The 22,661-nt window shown below is 42.0% G+C and overlaps 1 protein-coding gene across 1 annotated transcript in view; it reads left to right on the top strand.

Annotated features, from left to right (window-relative positions):
* The first annotated feature begins 5,244 nt into the window (after nt 1–5,244).
* Nucleotides 5,245–22,661, top strand: part of SNTB1 (syntrophin beta 1) — a 270,601-nt gene continuing 253,184 nt past the window's right edge. The window contains exon 1 of the mRNA XM_019032405.4: nt 5,245–5,852. Coding sequence (XP_018887950.2) covers nt 5,282–5,852 — 571 coding nt within the window. The 5' untranslated portion in view covers nt 5,245–5,281. The remainder of the gene's footprint in view (nt 5,853–22,661) is intronic.

The raw sequence follows: 22,661 nt of genomic DNA, 5'->3' as shown, positions 1-22,661 counted from the left end.
AAGTCAAATAACTCTCACTTGACTGACTGGTTGGCTGAGAGTCTGGGTGATGGTCTATCTAGTTTACCAAGGACTTGCCCAGATCTATGCAGGTATATGCAATAGGGAGAGTTTCCCAATCCTTTTAAAATGGTGACATACCTGCTAGCCAACTGGGGCACACCAGAGGAGAAAGAAACCACTCAGCCTTCTAATCATGTGCCATCCCCCATTCTCAGTGCTTTACCTTTAAAATAAGAATCACTAATCTAGCATTGGGATTTGGAATCTGGAGGCTGGCTGCTTCCAGACTCATTTCACTCTCAGCACTGCAGTGACCTAATCCTCCCTGTGGGCTCTTTGTGTACATGTCTGTCTTCCTGTCTTGATCATCTTTGCATCCCTGGGTGTGCCTGTCTCCAGCACCTGCCTAAGTTATTTACCAAAGTATATGCTCAGAAAGTGTTGGTTGATACCTGTTTAAATAGGCAGGCCTCATCTTGGGAGTTTTGCATCTCAAGAACTCCTCCTGCTCCGCTTTCATTCTGGTCTCTAACATACCCATAGATATCAAAGAGCTCTCCATTTCCTCTTCTCCAGTATTCACACTGTATCCACTCTCCATTCTATATGCACTGGAAAAATCCCCTTAAAGATGCTCAATCTGTTATTCACGAAACACTGTCAAAAGCACAGTGATCATATTTTCCAAACTGAAATATTGGAGCACATATTCTAATCAGTAGAAATTTACTTAGCAGGTAATTGAAAGTAATTTTTGAAAACAGCATTGTTCTTCAAAACCCAAAACATATGGTTGTTGAAACTCAAAGAGGACAAGGAAGATGGTCTGTGTTATGATCCTCCAAGGCCTCAAGCTGTGGCCTGGTCCAACCTATCTCTCTGATCTCCTCTCTTACCTCTTTTTTCCTCCCATGGGCTGCCCCAGCCACATTGACCTCCTCTGGGTCTTTTGAACCAGACCAGCTTGGTTCTGTCTCGGGTGCTTTGCACTGGATTTTCCTTCTCCCTGGGACCCTCTTTCCTAGCTCTTTACAAGGCTTGCCTCTTATTATTCATGTCTCAGTCTAAATGTCACCTTTTCACAAAGGCTTTCCTTAATAGCCAACATCTCCAGTAGCCCCTGGTCCTCAGTAGCTCTCAATTTTATGACTGTTTTTTCTTCCTAGCATTTACTTCTACATGAAAGTATCTGATGTGTTTATAGTCCATCTCCACTTCCACCCTACCCTACAATGCAAGCTTCACAGAGAGAGTCTTTGCTGGTTTGTCCACTCCCGTATCCCAGCACCAAGAACAGTGCCTGGGACATGGTAGGGGCACAACAAAATTTTATGGAATAAACAGAAGATGGTTCTTTCCCCACATGATACTGTTCTGTTATGTATCTGTGGCTACTGTGTGGCTGAAGATTGTGTGACCTACTCTTACAAGGCTAAATCCATCCAAATATCCATAGGAAAATGCGTATCTCATGGGAAGGAGCAACAGAAGGATCCCAGTTTGGGCTGGGTGGGAAATGGAAGTCAGAGTTAGGACTGGAAGAGGATACAGAACAGGGGAAAGAGAGCTCAGTGAAAGAAATCTGGTAAAAAGGGGGCTTTAGGTATAATTTCCCGAATCCTGAAGTTGGACTGTTCCTAGACTCAGCTTTGACACAAACTTACAGTGTGGCCTTGGATCCTTCCTTGCTCTGCTCTGAGCTTCAAATGCCACATCTATGAGTAAGCAAGCTGGAGGTCGCTTCAGACCATTCCAGTGACCATTCTCTGAAAGGGGACACCTAAGAGAGTACATGCTTTCCTAATTATACACAGTATGGGGCTGCAGTGCAGTTGTCCCAGCCTTACTGAACTGAAAAATGAGGTCAATAAGGTATGCCTTTGAGAGTCAGCATTAACAATCAGAGGCCAGATATGTGGAGTTGTCTGAGATGGGAAAAACAAACACCCAGGCCTACTTGAGGGTGCAGGACGGGAGGAGGGTGAGGATTGAAAAACTACCTATAAGGTACTATGCTTATTATATGAGTTATTACACCAAACCCTGTGACATGCAATTTACCTATATAAAACACCTGTACATGTACCCCTGAACCTAAAATTTAAAAGTTTTTTTTTTTGTTTTTTGGGTTTTTTTGAGACGGAGTCTCGCTCTGTCACCCAGGCTGGAGTGCACTGGCGCAATCTCTGCTCACTGCAACCTCCGCCTCCCGTGTTCAAGCAACTCTCCTGCCTCAATCTCCCAAGTAGCTGGGACTACAGGTGCCCGCCACCACAACTGGCTAATGTTTGTATTTTTAGTAGAGACGGAGTTTCACTATCTTGGCCAGGCTGGTCTTGAACTCCTGACCTCAGGTGATCCGCCCACCCGGGCCTCCCAAAGTGCTGGAATTACAGGGGTGAGCCACTGCGCCTAGCCATAAGTTTTTTTTTTTTTTTTAAAAGACAGGCGAAGTATAATAAGACCATAAGTCACCAGTTTCAACTTGTTAACATGTCTATAGAAAAAAAATGTGTTGACTGGGGGAGGGCAGGGTGTTCTCCAACCTTGGAAAGAAGGAAAGGCCAGAGGCATCAGCTGGTTCCACCCTTCTCCATATGGTCTAGGGGAAGGGCCTTCCTCCTCCGTGTCTCCCTCCCAGTGGAAAGGCTGGCTTCAGTGTGCAGATGAACGCAGGGGCTGTAGCTAACAGGCTTTGAGGATTTTCAAGAGTGTAAAAGCAACAGTTTAGAGTCTAGACTCTCGCAGCTGGCTTTAAATCCTGACTCTGCCATTTACTAATTACATGACAGGGGCAACTTATTAACTTAGTCCCCTTCTTCACCTGTGAAATGGGAATGACGGTAATAGTAAATATCCTCAAGAATTGCTGGGAGGATTAAGTTAATATGTGTAAAGCACTTAGAATAGGGGCTGTAATTATGATTCCAGTGGCAAAGCCATCTCTGGCTAACATACATGCCTCAGGCCTAATAATTGTCTCCTTTCATTCCGATGCAACTTTCAAAAAGCAACATACTCCTTCCCATGTAGGTTTGCTTACACAGAAAAAAAATGTGCTTATCACAGAGATTCTGAGAAATTCCCATCCCAGAGCCTACAATTTCTTATGGCAAATTGATACATTATCTGTGGTTGTGCCTGGGCCTCCCACATTGCTTGGCCACAGAGGCAAGATGCAGGCATGATGTTGATGCAGGATTTCTGTTCCAGGAGTAGATCTGTTTTGATCTGTAAATCTTCACACTGGCACTCTGGTGCCTATCTCAACCTTAGTGTATCTGGATTTCAACGCAGATCCTCAGGCTCTGGTTTCACTGAAGAATGATGCACATGAGTCCTCAGTCTCTAAAGCAAGGGGCCAGCCTCAGCTGCTTTTCCATCCTGAGAGTGGATGGTGGTACCACCTATATTAGCTCCTTGTCTGATTCTGCACATCACAAAGGGCTGGAGAGCCCCTGAGACTGCCATCCCTGCTCTGGCCATCTTTGCATGAAAGAGTAAAGAGTTTTTGGAAAATGGGTGAGTTAAAAATATAGGAAAACGGAGAGCTACAAGCAGAAGCATTAACCCAGGGCACCCTCTCACCTGCAGTGACTCCGCCTCCTCAAGAAAACGTCCAAATGTTTTCATTTCATTCCTTGACCTGGCTGGGACTCCACTCTTTAGGGAGTCATCTGAGCCTTTAAGCCTCCTTGATTAAAAGTGTGAGTCATTCTAAAAGACTTAGAGAACTTTCAACGATGATACACATCAATGGGAATGTGTTCAATAAGATTTATTTCCTCTCAACACCTTGCTGGGTTGGGTTTACTTCAGGAATTAACAGAACCGTGTGGGTTTGTTTTGTGTTGTGTTTGGAGAGAGGGTAGACAGCAGTGGGAAGGGGACGTAACTGAGAAGCATGAAACACCTTGAGTGGACCATGAGACCTGCTTAGAGTTAGGGGAAAGCTGGAGAGGTTCAAGGATAGAAAAACTCAGGGTGATTCAGGTGTGACATGGGTTATGTGGGCATTTCTGGATTGGTCTGGGAAGGTAAACAATCATTATAATATTGTTACCCTGGAAAAATGCAACTTGAAATCCAAATAACTAACTTGCAAAGCAACTTTTGAAATACAACCCATTCCAACTGAATTCTTAAATGGGGGGCTTCTTATATGGGAACTCAGGAAGAAAGAGAGATCCCCAGGCAGCATTTGGTGTGGCACTGGGAAAACAAAGATAGGTCAAAAGCTTAAAGCACAGAATGAGTTAGAGCTGGAAGAACATTTGTCCCTGGGGTCTGAGGCAGGCATGACCTGTTGAAAACCCCAGGCCAGCAGAGACACCTGTCCAGGGCTCGATAGAAAACATTTCTTGCATTTAAGGACAGGAGGTTTAAGCCACTCGGGCTATGTTGACTCTTCATTCTAGAATCTTGGGACAGCGTATTCCCTTTTAACTCCTGGGGAGCCCAGGGCCTTGGTCTGAGTTTAGCTTCCTCCAGGGAACCCGGGTGGAAAGGAGAGACAGGTAAGAACTCCGCAGAGGCAGCGAAGCCTGGGTTTGAGGAAGCAGAGGGAGGAGACCTGGATCAGTTACAAATGAGTTGTTAAGACCCAGGGACAATTCTACCGGCTGGGTATGAAAGGGAAGGCGGCTCAGGAGGACCGAGTGAGGGCACCGAGGCGGGACGCACGCACCCGGCGAAGGTGCAGTGTGGGCGCCCACGGAGTGGGGGAGCTGGGAAAAAAGGGGGCTGCGGTGGGCTGGAGAGAAGCGGGACGGGGAAGGCGCTCGGGAAGCTGTCCCCGCGGCGTCGTGCGCTCTGGGGACAGAGGAGGAGAGGTCTGGGCGGGCGGGCGGCGTGTGACCGCCGAGGCTGCGGCGGCTGGAACAGGTGAGCGGCCGCTGGGTTGTGGGTCCCCGCCCTTCACCGCCAGCGTGCCTCCTCCCACGGACTCTCTCCAGCGCTGAGCTGCTCCGCGGCTCCCCTTGCTTTGGGGTTTTGCAACTGGCTGCTGGCTTTTTTCCCCTCCCCTGTCTCGGTCTCTCCTTCTTCTTTTAGGTTGCTCCACCCCGCTCAGGATCAGGCGAGGGGGAACCAGCCTGACTGCAGCTGCCAACTCCCGCCGAGTGCGTCTGCGAACTCCCGGAGCGGAGTCCCGCGTGCCGCCACCTCCCCGCGGGACGCACTCTCCTCGCTCCCCCGGGCCCCGCGTCCTCCCCCCGGCCACCCTTCCCCACTTTTCCCCCCTTTTCCAATCACATGGCATTTTAAGAATGCCGGAAAGATGGCGGTAGCGGCGGCGGCGGCGGCGGCTGGGCCGGCTGGCGCGGGAGGCGGCCGGGCGCAGCGGAGCGGGCTGCTGGAAGTTTTGGTGCGGGATCGCTGGCACAAAGTTCTGGTGAACTTGAGCGAGGACGCCCTGATTCTGAGCAGCGAGGAGGGCGCTGCGGCGTACAACGGCATCGGGACCGCCACCAATGGCTCGTTCTGCAGGGGCGCCGGGGCTGGGCACCCGGGCGCGGGCGGCGCGCAGCCCCCGGACTCGCCCGCCGGGGTCCGCACCGCTTTCACCGACCTGCCCGAGCAGGTGCCCGAGTCCATCTCGAACCAGAAGCGTGGCGTGAAGGTGCTGAAGCAGGAGCTGGGCGGGCTGGGGATCAGCATCAAGGGGGGCAAGGAGAACAAGATGCCCATCCTCATCAGCAAGATCTTCAAGGGGCTGGCGGCGGACCAGACCCAAGCCCTGTACGTGGGCGACGCCATCCTGTCCGTGAACGGAGCCGACCTGCGGGACGCCACCCACGACGAGGCGGTGCAGGCGTTGAAGCGCGCGGGCAAGGAAGTGCTGCTGGAAGGTAAAGGGTTAACAGCGCGCGGGCCGCGCCGGGCGCGCACACACCTGCTCGGCTTCCCACCCGCACGCTCACACTCACACTGGGCCACATGCGGACACACCCCAGGGGGCCGGGTGTGTGTGTGTTGGGGGGGAAGGGTGGCGGAGGGGGTGGCAGCATAGAGTTTTGTCAACTTTTACCCACCCTGGGGGCAATTTGTCTCCAGCCCGCAGTCTTTCCAGGCTTTAATCCAGGAGGGATGTATGGAAAAGCGAGGCTAGCAGGGTTTCCCAGCCGGATTGCCTGCTTAGTATACGTTGTTTCATTTTTATCTGCGGATAATCCTGGTAGAGTGTAGGGACTGGGATATGGAATTGAGAATGAAGGGTGAACTTAGAATATTCCTACATCCAACGTTGCCAAGCAGGGCTACTGCGTAATTGCAACTCATAGTTTTCCGCTTTGGCAAAATTTCCCACTCCAAAGTCTGGGCAGCCCAGCAGAAGAGGGTTGACTCATAAAGGGGTGAGAGAGAGGTGGCAATATTGTGAATGCTAAAACTCCGACTATCCTTCTGGACGTTCCCCCTGCAAATGGGGGACTAGGGTTATGCCTGGAGAGTTGTGTCAGGGGCCGGGGAATATGTTGCAGTTTTGGGAAAAATTCGCTCTCCCTGCCGGGCATCTGGCCGGTCAGTCTGGATTCCAGGTTCCTCTGGGTTGAGAGCTGGTGAAGTGGTTTTTCTGTCTGCGTTTTCTGGAGCCCTTTCTGAGTGGTGTGGAAACAACTTTGCATTTGTAAACAGTTTCCCCTGCGTGCGAAGAGCCTAGAAACTACTCTCTCTGTTGAGATCTGATGTCCCCAGTCCCCTCATTGCTGAATGTGAATAGAATAGGAACCACCGTTTTGCACTGTTCATGGCTATGTTGAGTTATGTGGGGGAGAAGGGCATATGGTAGTAAACTGAATTCTCCTGTCTGGCTACAGCTGCATTTCTCACTTGTTTCTCTTCTCTTTAGTGCTGTGTACATACCTCTGTCAGCACTAATAACGTGTAATTATTTTATCTATTTACTCAGCCTAGCCTAGCTGTAGATTGCGGTATCTGGAGTCTTTTATTTAGTGGTGAGTCTCTCTTGAGCTTAGTTGCTCCATGACATGCGTGCTGAGTAAATGAATAAATGAGCCCGTAGCTATTGAAATAGACTATTTCAGCTGAGACCTTGTAATATGGTGATTGATTTAAGCCCTAAACTAAGGACTTAAGTCAATTTCCTGCTTACCCAGTCGTGGCACTAGTGTGTGAAACTGAGAAAGTTTAAAGTAAGGGTGCCAGCATCGCTAGTGTGTGACAGCTGATGCAACTCCCTGGTATGTCATGGTCCACCTCCTGGCCCACAATGCAGAGAAATCCTCCCCCACCAACCTTGTTTGTCTAGAGGATTTGCGATGTCTTCATAGTCAATTGCCACCCTGGACCCAGAAAGTGGAAAGCTGTTTGCTTTGGCTTGATGATTAACATAACAGAAAAAAAGTTTGCTTGACTCAAGTGTGTGTTGGTTTGTGTGACAAGGGGCAGGTGGGATCTGGGTCAAGTGTTATTTGGACTATAAACTGTTGGGCACCTGCTCAGTTTGCAATACTTACTGTAAATACTGGGGGAGGGGTTGGGGTGGGGTGGAAGGCGGGTCATTTTATTTTAGGTACCATCCTTTATTATGTCCCTTCTTTTCTTCCTCTTTTAATGAATAATGACTTGGCAAAGAGGTAAAAAATATCTCTCACCCAAAAAGAGGAAGAAATTTCTCTGCAATTGAAAATAAACTTAGAGAAAGAAAAAAAATCAAGCAGTTATGTGACTTTCTTGAAACAGAAACTGAAAAGTGAGTTTTGCAAAAACCTCTAATATGACATTCTTAGAACACTTTGTGGTTTGTCACAGGCAGGACCTCTGGAGAAACCCTGTGGGTCTCTGAGATATGAACCTTTTTGGCTCAGTGTAGCAGCCTTATCCTCAGCCCAAGTTTTTCAAAATCAGCTGCTAATAAGAGAAGCGGAGGCCCTGCTCAAAACATCGTCTCTTATTCTGAGCCAAAGTGTTCATTCTCAATGCAATGGTAGTCATCAAATACCATCAAGTCAAATATCACAATCCTCTCTTTTGTAGCTTAGTCTAATACAGGGATTCCCATTTGAGGGGGCTTATTAGGATCACCTCAAGGGCTTTTTAAGAAGACATACCTACTTCTTCGTATTCTGAAATGCAGTGTGGATTCCAGAGTTTCTACATAGGAGAGGCTTTGAAAATGTAATCTGGTTGTATGGCAGGGCAAAGGGAGACGTTTTAAAGGTACATTTATATAGCAAGTGCACCCTTTTTTTTTTAAACCTAGATTCCTTTTTGTTTGTTTATTGGGGGAGTAAATGGAGATTAGTTTAGTACTCCAACCACCGCCTGTATGCACCCCACCGCATGACATGCGCCCCCTCGTGGAGAGTTACTACCTCTACAAGTGCAACACCCTGTAAAGTGAAACCCTGGAAAAGTTTCAATGCCTGCATTCTAGGCATAGATTCCGCCACAGAATTAACATAACCTCCCTGAGTCTCAGTGTCTTCATCCGCGAGATGGGAATAAGGAAATCTGCTGGACCTTCTTACTTTACAGGGCTGCTGTATGGAAGAACACAATGAGAATGAAAGGCGTATATTAAATATCTGCTGGAAGTAGTTAGTTTTACAATTCAAATGAAATGAACATGAAACTGTCCCTTCTCAAGGACAGTCCTATCTTTTTCCTTTACTGGAGTTTATATTTCTCATTTTTATAACACTTTTTTTTGTACTATGGTGTAATGCTGGGAGACCATTCTTGTGGGACCAGAGGAGTTAAACAGAACCTGGAGAAAGAGAATCATAACAATAGCTAACATTTATTGAGCACTTAATATATGCCAGGCTTTACCTGTTACACTTACAGTAACTGAGGCCAGTACTGTTGTTATTGTTCATTTTCCTGATGAGGAAATTAAAGCTTACAGACATTAAAGTTTTTTGCATAAAGTAACATAGTGGCCGGTGCGGTAGCTCACGCCTATAATCCCAGCACTTTGGGAAGCTGAGGTAGACAGATCACAAGGTCAGGAGTTCAAGACCAGCTGGCCAACATGGTGAAACCCTGTCTTGACTAAAAATACAAAAATTAGCCGGGCATCGTGCCCCATGCCTGTAACCTCAGCTACTGGGGAGGCTGAGGCAGGAGAATCTCTTGAATCCAGAAGGTGTCAGTTGCAGTGAGCTGAGATCATGCCATTGCACTCCAGCCTGGGCGACAGAGCAAGACTCCATCTCAAAAAAAAAATAAAAATATATATAAATATAAATAATGTAACATAGCCAGGAGCATTCCAAATCTATCTGATATGAAAGCTTATACTTTTAACCTCTAGGCAATACTGATGCTCTGAGCTTCCACTTGGAACTGTGTACCTGAACTGGTTGGAGTTATTGGGTTCAAAGCATTCTTCTGCCCCACTGCTGAAGGGCTGGGGACAAATCAGCAGGAAACAGCAATTGTGTGGGCCACTCAAAAGGGAGGGACGGGAAGGAGGAGTGAGTCTTAAAAACCTAATGCACTAAATGTCTGCTGTCAAAACGAAGCTGCTGTAACATGGCCCAGCCCTACCATGGTTAAACACATGGCCAGCAAGGAGACTTAATGTAATCCAAACTTATATCGTGAATAAACTCTGCCAGTTAAGCCGGTGTTTAGACAATATCCGTTAAAGTTAAGATCAGGAATCTTCACACCACAAGCTCATTTCTCATTTTAAGGAGTAGGGGCAGGGACTGCGCATCCAGCCATGCAGGTATTGGACCTGAAATTCCAGCAACAGCATTCACATAGACCATAGTGTCAGTCGCACCCTCTGGAGCTGGGCACAGTGCACCTGCACAAACGTCCTTGGCAGCTGCAGGTCAGGGGGGACAGAGGAGTTTTTTGCTCTTAGAATGATAGTAAAATAGTAATTTGAAATAGGTCAACTTTTTTGTAACTGAAGCTACAAGGAAATTAATTTATCCATAACTTTGTTGAGATCAAGAAGTTCAGAATCTTCTGGAAGACTCATGTTGGAGTATGGAGGTGGGGTGGACTGAATAATCCTTTGATCCCAAAGGTCTCCTATGGAACTGAACTGGAAACAGTGGAAACTCAAAGAAGAAAGTCAAGGACAGTTGTTGACATTAACCCTGTCCATTAGAGCTTCCCCTTCAGCAATGCTCCCCTGGAATGTTTGTCTGAGATGGTCTGGAACCTCGCTGTCACAATCACTTTCTCCAAGGGTGGAAGTGGGAATGATCGAGGAGGAAGATGGGAGCAAGGGAGGGGCAGTGGTTTTCTGGAATAAAATATCAGGATTGGAAGAACATTTGAATTTTAAGGAATCTTATTTTATTTAGGATGTACAGATTCTTGAAGAATACCCAATACCCTGGGATTCAAGTCTTGAAGCCTAGGTTTTTATCTTCTACTAGTTTCACTTTTACAAGAAATTTCATCTTTTTAGGGCTTAGTTTTCTTTACTGGAAAGCATAGGGAGCTGGGTTAAGCCATCTCTAACCTTATTCTGTCTTAAATCCTGTAAACTCAGACCCAGTGCACACCACTAATAACAAAATTTTAACACCCCTTTTATTATTGTAAAGTGAATTTCACAAATAACATAGCCTAACTCTAATTTAAGTTTAAACATCACTAGAATGCCCTAGTAGTAATATAAAGGAGAAATAAAATAAATTGTTAAAACAAAAACCATGTTTCAATAGATAAATGCATGGACACAACTACAGCAGAGGTCATAATGAAAGAGTTAGATGCTCGCACCTTTATGTTAAATCACTACCAATGCACAGCTGCACATGAAGATGAGTAGGGCCGTGTGGCATCATTTACATTTAGGAGCTAGACGAGCCTTTCACTGTGAAGGACTACCCCAGGTGTTCCAGGATCTCCAGGTTCCCTGGCTTCCTTCACTAAATGCCAGCAGTGTGACACCCCTTCTGCACTTCGTCGCTAAAAAAGCCTTCATAAATTTCTGAACTGCCGTTCTGGAGGGAGGTGTGGACCCCCCACCTTCTTGAAAACTGGTGTCCTGTAAGAATGCTAATTCTGCCTCATCACTTTGTAGTGCCTAACCTTTTGCAAACTCTTTTTCGAATGTAATAATAGCTAACACATGCAAAACATTGTGCCACATGCTGTTTTAAGCACTTTACACGGATTAACTCCCTGGATCCCAATGCTATTAGTATCCCTATTTTACAGACAAGAAAACTGAGGCACAGAGTTTAAGTCACTTGCCAAAAACACACCGTGAATAAGTGCTGAGTCTTAGATTCAAGCACAGGCCTTATAGCTTTTAATCCTCATAAATGGCCCTAGGAGATAAATAGATAAGGGATGCTTATCCCCAATTTGTTGATTAGGAAAGTGAAGCTCCAAAGGTTGGAATGATTTGTCAGCATTGGTCTTCTGTTTTCTTTTCTGGTGTACTAGTTTTCTATTGCTGCTATAACAAATTACTAGAAACCCTGGTAAATTAAAACAACACACATTTATTACAGTTTTTAAAGTCCGAAGTCTGACACAGGTCTCACTGAACTAACATCATCAACAAAGTTTTATTCCTTTCTGGATGTCTAGGGGAGAACTTTTTTTTTTAATTTTTATTTTTAAATCTTTTCCAGAAGCTGCTAGAGACCACCCACATGCCTTGGCTTTTGGTCCCATTCCATTTTGAAAGCCTGCAATGGAGGTCTAATTCCTTCTCACATCAAATCATTCCAGTCTCTTTTCTGCTTCCCTTTCATTTTTAAGGACCCTTGTGATTACTTTGGTCACTAACAAACACACCAGGATAATTCTCCATTTAAATGTCATCTCATTAGCAACCTTAATTCCATCTTCAACCCTAATTCCCCTTTGCCACGTAAGTTAACATATTCACAGGGTCTGGAGAAGACCAGGACGTGGGTGTGTTTGGAGAGGGAGTGGGCATTCTTCTGCCTACCAAATCTAGTTTGCTGAAGTTGTAATGGTAAGAAATGTCCTGGGTAGTCATTAGATGATGAACCGCACCTTTATAAATAATCGCTTCCTCTCTCATTGCAAGAGAGTTTCTCATTGATTTATATATTTGCTCTTTTAACAACTAATTTATTGAGTGTCTTTTATGTACTATACTCTACTAGAACATTGACCTAAAGAAGCAACATTCTATTGACAGATACAGATAAGTACCATGCAGATACCTACAAGAGGGAGGAAAAATGGCTACATTATGGGCATTATGAGATGCCGTGGGAAGCCCATGGGAAGGGTATCTGGTCTGCTCTTGGACAGGGCATTATAGAAGGCAAATGCCTTCAGGTAGCCTAAGAAAGAGTCTGGGCCTCATGTGTAGCTCAGTGTGGCTAAGAGGGCAGAATGTGACCTTCAGACTACTGAGGGGGAAGAGTGGGGAAAAAAAAGTAAGGAATTGAGGACCATGCCTTGGGGGGGCTTATTACAGAATTAATTTCAGATTGAGGGTAAAGTGTTTTAAGCAGGGAAATGTCATGCTCAGTTTTGCATTTAAGGTAGATCACGCTCTAGAGTAACATGAGGTTTTTAAGGCTCTAGTAAAATGGAAGTGCCGGAGAGTATGTGACTTCCTACTCTCCAAACAGGAGCTGGAAATCAGATGATCTAACACCTCATCAGGCCCATCCTGCTGTATACTACACAAACTGAAGACACTGTGAGGTGGACAAAAGGAAGTTAAAGCGGTATAAGGCATGGCTTCTGATTTCAGGGAGCTTCAAGTAATTGAGGAGGTAGGGTATTTGAGGCTGATTATGAAGTACTTGAGCCGGTGATTAGCGATACAAGTTAGCCTTTAGCACAGTGCCTGGAACATATTAGGCTGTTAAAATGTGTTAGAAAGGAAAAAATGCTAAAGGGTGGATGAATGGATGAGTGGAAGGAAAGAGGAAGGAATAAAGGGAGGGAGAAACGGAAGGAGGGAAGGAAGGAAAGGAAAGGGGAAGAGAGAAAGAAAAGAAGGAGGAAAGGGAGAGAAAGAATTGGAAGATTAGTTGCCCGTTTTATGACTCACATCATCCGCCACTCATACTACTGGACTATGGTGGTAAACATTAGACATGGTATAATGAAAGCTATGCCTTATTCTGTAGAGGAATAAAGAATGACTTTATAGACCTAGGAAACATTTAATTTAAGCCAATCTTTAAAGATGGTTGACGAAAGAGGAGCCAGACATGATTACAAAAGGTATAGGTAATGTAATTATCCTTTTAATGTTATACAGGTATTTATAACCACCTTTCCGTTGACCCCCTATGGCTCAGGGGCCTACAAGTCTGAATATGTAAGAACGCTTTCTACCTGAGGAGATGAAAACTGTCTGCTTAGATATTTTAATTGCTTCTTTTTTAAGCATATGTAGCAACGTGAGAATTCAGACCATTTTCCTTCCGTGAAGCTGATCAGAACAGCCCTTCAATTCCTTATTTCTGCTGTGGTTGGGTAATGCTCTTCATGTTCAGTGGTGCATTTTAGCAGTCACCCCATGGAGTGTGTATTAAAAATAACTCACTCCACATGGCTCCATATTTGTGAAAAGCTTCTAGCTGAATCTACCAGTGGTCTGTTTGGTGAAGGAAAATTATTCTGTGGTAGCTACTGGCCTACTAAGCGTTCCATTTCAAATGATGCACTTCAAAGCTGTTAATGTTTTCTAAAAGCCAGAAGTTCCCCTGCATTTATACCAAGTGTTTTATATACCAAACCTCATTACCCACTTCACTGGCCTTGACCTATAATGATGCTTGCCTTTAGCTCTGGCCTGCAGAGTTAAGACTTAAGACAAAAATATATAATACCCACCACAAAATCAATGCCCTAACAGACTCATGCAAGTGAGCGCCACTCTCAAACAGGGATAGACAAGATGGAAAAGCTTATGATTAATAGTGATTATGATGGAAATTAAAATGATGACCCATACTTTTTAGCTCAGTACTTTTTTATAAATGACTACTTCTACCTGTGGTTTGAAGCATCATTCTTTGCATGTTGGTGAGTGTGGAAAGATATACCTAAACTGACTGGTTGGTGAGTATCACTGCATTTGACATATCCTGTTTATTTGCATTGCTGTTCAAACTGCCATTGTTTCTTCCTGTCACAGTTTTTTGTTGTTGTTTTTTGTTTTTTGTTTTTTTCTCTTCTCAAAGCAGGTTAGTGCAGTGGTTTAGAGGATGGGTGTTAGATTTACTCTGTCTGGGCTTCAATTCCTATTCCATTTATTTCTAACTGTATGCAAATTACTTAACTACAACTCTCAATTTCTTAATCAGTAAATTAACTTTCCTCTTTGTAGGTTTGTTCTGAGGAGTAAAGGGATTATGTATGTAAAACAGTTAACTCATTGCCCGGAATTTAGTAAGTCCTAAATTATATAATATGTCACATCTCATGCTTAGCTAAGTATTATTTCCCAATAATTACTTCCCAATAATACTTAGAGTTCAATAATACAATAGCATTCAATTGTATCAGTTACAGGCTTTAATCATATGTTATATAAAGTCGTTTAGGGGTACAAGGAACAATTTGTGATTTGCCATATAGGGAATGGAACAGTGTAACGAATGACCAAGGCGAGGTTGTTTGCTTTGTGGGGTGAGAGTTATGATTCCACACGGGTGTATTTCCTTGATGATTTTTAAGCAGCATCAGATGTTTTCCATCAACCAGACCACAGTGTAGGCTGCTGTGGGTTTTGGTGGGCAAATATGAAATCTGTATTAAAATGCTGGTTGTGCAGAAACATGCAGGAAACTGTTTTGTAAAGGGAAAGCCAACACATAAAGATTTAACCTACACAGCAAACTTCAAACTTCTTTGAAAGTTTGAATTTTCAATTACTTCAATTTTCCAGTAATTATGGAAATGTGGAAATATTATTAACCAAAAAAAGTCAAATGTTTCTTTTATTGACTGTTAATTTATAAAACTTCTTTCTATAAGTTTACATAAATGTAATAACATAACTGTTATTAAGCCAACACTATACTTTAGTTTTTTATTCTCTATTTAGTCCTGTGCTTCGTGAAATCCCAGAGGCCATCCCGTGGAAGATATATCATTGTTTATTCACCTTTAAGAAAGAAAAAACTGTCTTCAATGGCGAGTCTAATAAGATAGTTACTTAAAGTTGGGACACCAAAGGGTTATCTCTTCAATGCAGGGAAAAATGAGAAATAGACCCATCACTCAGAAAGGGAACTTGCAACAAAGGAACTTGCAGGTCTCGAATTTGGTCCTAGTAGAAGGAAGGACAAATGTCTTCCCTGAGATTTTGATTTTACAATGTCATTGTGAATTTTTAAAAAAATGTTTAGATAGATAATTTAATTTAAAGTGGTCTCAGGTGGGGAGGCCCCCGGACAAACGATAGGAGCAGCTGTGAATACTCTTTGGAAGAACTCTATGTCCATCCAAGTCTCCAGGGATTTTAAGATGTCAGCAGTTTTCAAGGACATTCTCAAAATCAGAGATGATAAAATATGAAAAAATCGGACAGTTTGAATTGATTAAATACAGTGCGTAATAGTCATACAATATTGTTAAAATCATGAATTTTGACAATATTTGTTAGGTGAGATCTTGTTGATAGACTGAAGCAAAATTTTCATTCCATTACAGGAATGAAATTAAACTCCTTTCCTTCTAAAATAGAACAGTCTGGAGGAGAGACAGGTGTAGAGTAGTAAATTACATATATATAAGTTACAAATAGATTTTATAAAACAATAATAAATTATAAAGGAGTGAATGTTGCCACAGAACTTACAGAATGACCAGAGAAGCCATTACGGATATCTGAAATTGAATGGAATGTTTCACAGAAGAGGTGACTTATGTAGTAGAGTTACATTAGCAAAGTGAAACTTAAAATATAGGTAATTATTTGGTTCTTTGAGGCCTTGCATTTCAAATACTTTCATCTGAAACATTCTTTCATCTGCAATGAAAATCAAGGTTAATGATATTTTCTTGCTTGCTTGTAATATTCCTATATTTTCCTCTGTTCTCTGCTTCATTTTTAGAATTTTTCTAAATCAAAATAACATATGATTACAGCATTTCTTTGCATACCTTTCTCCACACCCTCTTCTGCCAAGGATATTAGACTATATATTTCCCAGAATACAAAACTTAGAGTATTAAAATGTATATTCAAATATTAAAACATATATTCTAATATTTTAACCTATATTCATACTAGAATATATTTTAATATTCTAAGTAATATGCTTATACTGCTTTTTCTTGATATATCAATTCTAGGCATTATTAGCTAAATCAGGCTATGTTTACAAAATTATGACCATGACAGTATCATTCCATTTTTTAGCCAAGTAATATCTATGATTAGATTTCTTAGAGTTATTAACCACTTCTGTTTTTTCTGTTTGCTTAGTTTTTTTGTACTTATCCCAATTTTTTTCTTTCGAATACAACAATAGACTTATTAAATTTCCAGCAGTAATTTTACTTTTTCAATGCTCATGCATGTCAAACAATCCACCCATTCTGTATAATTTTTTTTCCTGGAGCGCTGCTACTCTGGACTGGTCCCATCTAGGTCTGATGCATGACCATCCTCCTTGGGCTATCCTTGACTTTCTCCTGGGTCTGTTTTCCTGGATCCATTGTTACTTTTTCTCTGAATTTACTCCCTAGTTTCGCTGGAGCACATTTTTCAGTAGCTTCCTGAGAAAGACGCTTGGTAGGTAAATATCTGAAAATGTCTTTAATCTCTCACTGGATGGATAATTTGAGTATGATATCCTAAATTAGCTGTTGCTTTCCTTCAGCACTTTCCAGAGTTACTGGTGAGAAATTGTATGGCATTTTCATTCTCTTTTAATAACCTCATATTAAATCACTAATTGTCTAGGTTGTATAAAGTTGGCGTGGGGCTTTTGTTAATCAATTTGCTAAGCATGTGATAGGTACTAATAAGCTAAAGCCATGACTCTTAACCAATGTTTGGAGGTTCCCCTGGGTACATAGGGTGCCCCAAGGAACTTGCCAGGATGCCAGGGAATGTTTTACAATTTCAAGGAAGATGTAGTAACATCTTTTGGACACCAGATAAATCATAACTTGAGTTTCAACATAAGATTGCTACATTCCTTCAATAATGTGATATCTTTTAAGTGAGTTTTCTGCAATAGCTTTGATTTTTCAAAAAGTCATGAAAATTAGTATGGAACAGGAAATGAGAGTGGTAATATCTATTATAGTATAATTTCAAGTTTTGAAAAGTTGCATAATGCCCAGTAGGTGTCAAGTTTTTAGGACATAAATACTTACTGTTGTTTGGGCCTCATTACTTAATAAATAGATTTGTTAGGTATTTCTTTGGTCCCCAAGTGTGTCATGAAAAAATCACTAAGACACTAAGGGCACCGTTTACCCAGAAAGTTGGGACCTCTGAACTGAAGACTCTTACACTATCTGCATGCGGAAATCCTATTAACTGAACATTGGACTCTCCCCATATTGACCCACTAATAGACTGATTTTTGTTGCTATTTCTCCAATTTTCCTTCATTTTTATTCATTTTTTTTTCATTCTGGAGAACTAGATTTTTATCTACAACTCTTGTATTGATTTTTCATTCCATCTATCATATCTCTAAGTTCCCAAACCATTTTCATGTTCTTTGATTGTTCCTTTTTTATATAGCATCCTCTTGTTGTTTTGTAGACACATTATCTTTGCTTGTCTGTCTGAGCATATTATAATAGTTTCTTGAAGACTATTTTGCACCAGTATTGACTCAGATGTCTCCAAGTTCCTTTTTCTCTACTTTGTTTTTGAGTGTGCTATGCATATCTGATAATTTCATCTATTTTGAGATTTGTTCCATCTTTGTGTACCCCAAGAGACAGAATCTGAAATGAGGATCTAAGTGCAAGAAGTTTATTTGGGATGTAATTCTAGAAAACACTGGCAGTAAAGTGCAGACATGAGACAGTGAAGGGAATGAACCAATAAAGGCCGTACTGTTAGTTGCTCAGTCCCTCTAGAGCTCAGCATGTCCCAATTGAAAGTGAGTGAGAAAGCCGGTAAAATGGATTTACCAACTCTCCAACCATCTTTGCGTTAAGGGTTGCTTCTGGGACATTAACTCCCTGGCCAGCATCTCTATGAGGGCTGTGTGTACTCCCAACAAAAAGATGCCTTCAGGGAGAGAACTGAGGGTATTTTCTGTAAGCAACCTTCGGCCTGTGGAGTTGAATGCAGAGGAGACATAATATACTAACATTAGGCTTCATCATAATCACATTCCTTATTCTAAAAGAGTTCAGAAGAAATCATGGTAGAAGGTGTATTGCACGCAGCCCTAGACACATTTTCATCTCAAATCTTTTATAAAAAGCTGGTTCAGACACGATCAAGATTGAATATATTATCCTTGGGAAGACTTGCAAGACAATATTTTGGGCCACCTATACCAGATTTTTAAAAACTTCTTGGAATGCATGGCTAGCAGAGTGTTTGTGAAATCCAGCCGATTGCTGATTGCACAGTTTCTGTGAGTAGATTATGTACAAGTTAGATTCATTGAACTAAAAAGGGATATTGTGTACATCAAGGTTTCTCAACTTCAGAGATAGTGACATTTTGGTTCAGATAGTTCTTCATTGTGGAGGCTGTCCTTTGTATTATAGGATGTTTAGCAGCATCTCTAGCCTCTACTCACTTGGTGCAAGTAGCATTATCTTCTTCTAGTTGTATTAAACCAAAGTGTCTTCAGACATTGACAAGTGTTTTCTGGAGGGCAAAAAGTCCCCAGTTGAGAGGCACTGGTGTACAGCCTACAGCTCTGGTTCTCATACTTGACCACATATTATGGACACTTGGGAAGCTTTTAAAGCCCTCATGATTGGATCCTTCCCCAAGAGGTCCTGATTTTATTAGTCTGGGGCCTTAGAAGGTTTAAAAGTTCCCCAGGTGGTTCTAATCTACAATCAAGGCTGGTCATTAACTGTAGGGCAGCAAATTGCTGAGTGTAAGACAATCAGATATGGTGGGGCCTGTGTTAAACTGGGCATCTTGTTGCCATATAGAAGAGATCTTCTCTTCTTATGGATTCATTTCTCTTTATTTGTGCTTTGTAGCAAACATAAGACATTTCTAGCACACCTCTCTTTTAATAGTACTATTCTTGTGTGGCAAGTACTATTCTTGTGTGACAAGAGAACTATTGAGCCACAGAGTGACGATCAAAAGCTAGGCGTGGAATAAAGGTGTACAAACCAGCTTTGTGACCTTGTGCAATCACTGGACCTGCCTGGCCTCAATCTTCTCATTGATAACATAAGAATAGCAATGATGCTTTCTTTATAGGGCTGAGGTGACGATTAAGAGTTAATACAGAACTTAGTACAGTATCTGGCGCATAGAGGTCAGCATGTGTTGACTCTTATTACGAACTGTTTGTCTTCCTCCACTTGAGTGTATGCTCCTAAGAGATCAGGTCTTATCCATCTTAAAACTTCAGTGAACTGAGCAAAATTAACCCATTCTCTGTTTGTCATTAACCATGGCCTTCACATAGAAGGATTTGGACCAAAAAAAAAAAAAAAAAGAGAAACAAGTTGCTTTGGTTAATGATATTTACTGGCTGTAAAATAATGTGCATTAGTTTGGGTCAACAACTACTCAAAAATGTTGCCAGGCCATGGGCTTTCGTTATGTCAACCCCTGATTGAATATCAACCCCTGAATAACAAAGTCATATGTGCTGTCCCGATCCTTACTTCTAAAGTAGAAAAATAAAATTTTGAAATGGATTTACTGCTTTTCAAATATTATAAACACTTTACAATTTTTATACAGGTACACTTTATTTAAAATTTTAACGTCACAGGATCAGTATTTCTCATTTTGTTAGAACGTGTATTCTCTGCAAATTTATCTTTGCCTCAGATATGAAATGACAGGACACCATGTTTTTGTACGATGTGTTTATCACTCTGTATTTATCAGAGAAAAAATAAATATGAGTTTCTACAGCTATTCCAAACACTGAATTAAATCGTATATTCCTTGAAAATGGCCATAGGCGTGGGAGAACTATCTGAAAGAAACTGTTTAAAGAAGGAATCTTAGAAAATGGTTTGTAAAATTCCATTCTCAGCTACTGTATTTTTAAAAAATGTATACCTCTTTATATATTAATACTTGTGTGCATATAATGTAAAACATGCACACAAAATATACTTTGGGAAGGTTGAAACTTTTTCTTTTATAGTTGTACAGAAAGAGCATACATACAAAACACACATAATACTATATGACAGCTTTGCCACATGAGTGTTCAAATAGAAATGCTATACACATAGACTGAGGGAAGAATCCTGAGACTTAGGAATGGGAAGGAATGTTCTCTTGCAGAGCCAGGGCTGAAAGTGGATGCAAAATAATTCATTCCTGTCTGCCCCTGCCTATTTTCATGCTGTGTGAAAACGGCATGCTTTCCCGAAAAGAAGCTTTAATATAAGTCTCCTCATCAGCCCTTTCCCACCAGGTCAGATTAGTTAGACTCTCAGGAGCACGTCGCAGGCACTGGGAACCTCCCACTTCAAATGTGCTTTCTTTCAGTTTTTAACTCCAGACCTGTGTTGTTGATTTATGGCTCTCCTCTCCAGGCTTTCTACTTTTGCATTTTTTAATCTCTATTTTTTGGATTGACTGTGTCACCCCAAAATTCATAGGTTGAAGTCCTAACCGCCAGTACCTCACATGCGATCTTATTTCGAGATAGGGTCTTTATAGAAGTAATCAAGTGTATTAGTCCATTCTCACACTGCTATAAACAAATACCTGAAACTGGGTAATTTATAAAGAAAAGAGGTTTAATTGGCTCATGATTCTGCAGGCTGTACAGGAATCCTGGCTGGAGATGCCTTGGGAAACTCACAATTATGGCAGAAGGAGAAGGGGAAACAGGCATGTCTTACCATGGTGGCAGGAGAGAGAGAGAGCTAAGGGGGAGGTGCTACACACTTTGAAATGACCTCTTGAAAACTCACTCACTATCATGAGAACAGCAAGGGGAAATCTACCCCCATTATCCAGTCACTTCCCACCAGGACCCTAGTCCAACCTCGGGGATTACAAATTGACATGAGATTTAGGCGGCGACACAGATTCAAACTATGTCATCAAGTTAGAGTGAGGTCATTAGGGTGGGCCCTAATCCAGTAAGACTGGTGGCTTTATAAAAAGGGGGGAAATTTGGAAACATTCATGCACAGAGGGAGGGGCCATATGAACATGAAGGCAAGGATGGGGATGATGCATCTACAAGCCAAGGAACACCAAGGATTGCCAACAAACACCAGGAACTAGGAGCAAGGCACAGAAGAGTCTCCCTCACAGTCTTCAGAAGGAACCAAACCTGCTGACACCTGGATCTTGAACTTTTAGCCTTCAGAAATGTGAGACAATGAACTCCTGTTGTCTAAGCCATCCAGTTGGTGGTACTTTGTTATAGCAGGCCTAGGAAACCAACACCCACTGTAGGAGGATTTAGAATAAATTTCATTAGAAGTTAATAGGGAGTGTATGAAATGAGTAAGTAGTAACTAAATTCTAGCATTCTAGATATTTTTTCTCTTTGTCAAATATCTAATGACACCACCTGTCTTTACTAAGTGTTCAGATGAATTCTTGATCACCTCTAGGTGTGTGGTCAGGACAGAGAGAGCTGGGCAATGGCGAAGGTTGTTCAGATTAATTTGTGCTTATTAAATAGGTGGGACCAGGTCCCCTAGTACATACAGTACCACTAAATTTTGCTCTCATGCATGCCAGCCTTGCTATGTGTACAGTTACCAGAGAGCAACTTCTCCATTTTCTTTTTGTTTTGTTTTTTTTTAACTTCTCCACTTGCTAAAAGAGTCAAAATCTGATACCTATGCAACTGAACTAATTAATAGATTTCCTAAAATCTTTACACGTATCATTGCTGAATAAAATAGTTATTTGATACAAATAAATTTTAAATGTATAAGTATTTCCCAAATATTGCATGGGACATACTTATGATGAAAAATATTTGTCATTCATCTGAAAGTTAAATTCAACTGCGTTTTTCTTTGCTGAATCTGGCAATTTTATTTATGTGACTTTCAAAATTATAGCCTTTCAGCCAGTCTGAGACTCTGGTTTGCAGCAAACCAGGAGTCACTAGAGATAGACTAACCAGAAAGTAGATGGTTTTAAAATGGTTTGTAAAGATAATGGTAAACCAAGAAGCTCTTGGGAAGGTATGGCCATGGTCCTTCTCAGAAGACTGAAGAACAGCTGATGGAAGGTGTGGTTCCTTCTCTGAAGCCCTGGCTCCTCTCACCAATTTTAGAGGAACCAGAGCTTAGAGCAGCAATTAAGAAATGGGGCAAAAGGGTAAGGAATGAGATGGCAGTAAATCTTCAATCAGTACTGACTGAATTACTAATAAAAACTAATATTACCAAATAACCTAAAGCACTTACCAAGTGAAAATCAAAGAATCGGTCTCTTGATGCTGTTGTAAAACTAATTAACAAGATTATCATTAATAACAGCCCCTCTTTATATATTTACCTTGCATCTCATAGTACATATTTTTATATACTTGAGTGTGTGTGTGTATATATATATATATAAAAGAGTACATACACTACTGATATATTGAATA

This window comes from Gorilla gorilla, chromosome 7, assembly GCF_029281585.2.
Source record: "Gorilla gorilla gorilla isolate KB3781 chromosome 7, NHGRI_mGorGor1-v2.1_pri, whole genome shotgun sequence".
Taxonomy (NCBI): Eukaryota; Metazoa; Chordata; class Mammalia; order Primates; family Hominidae; genus Gorilla; species Gorilla gorilla.
Note: the sequence above shows the minus strand (reverse complement) of the source record. Positions and strands in the feature narration are given on the sequence as shown.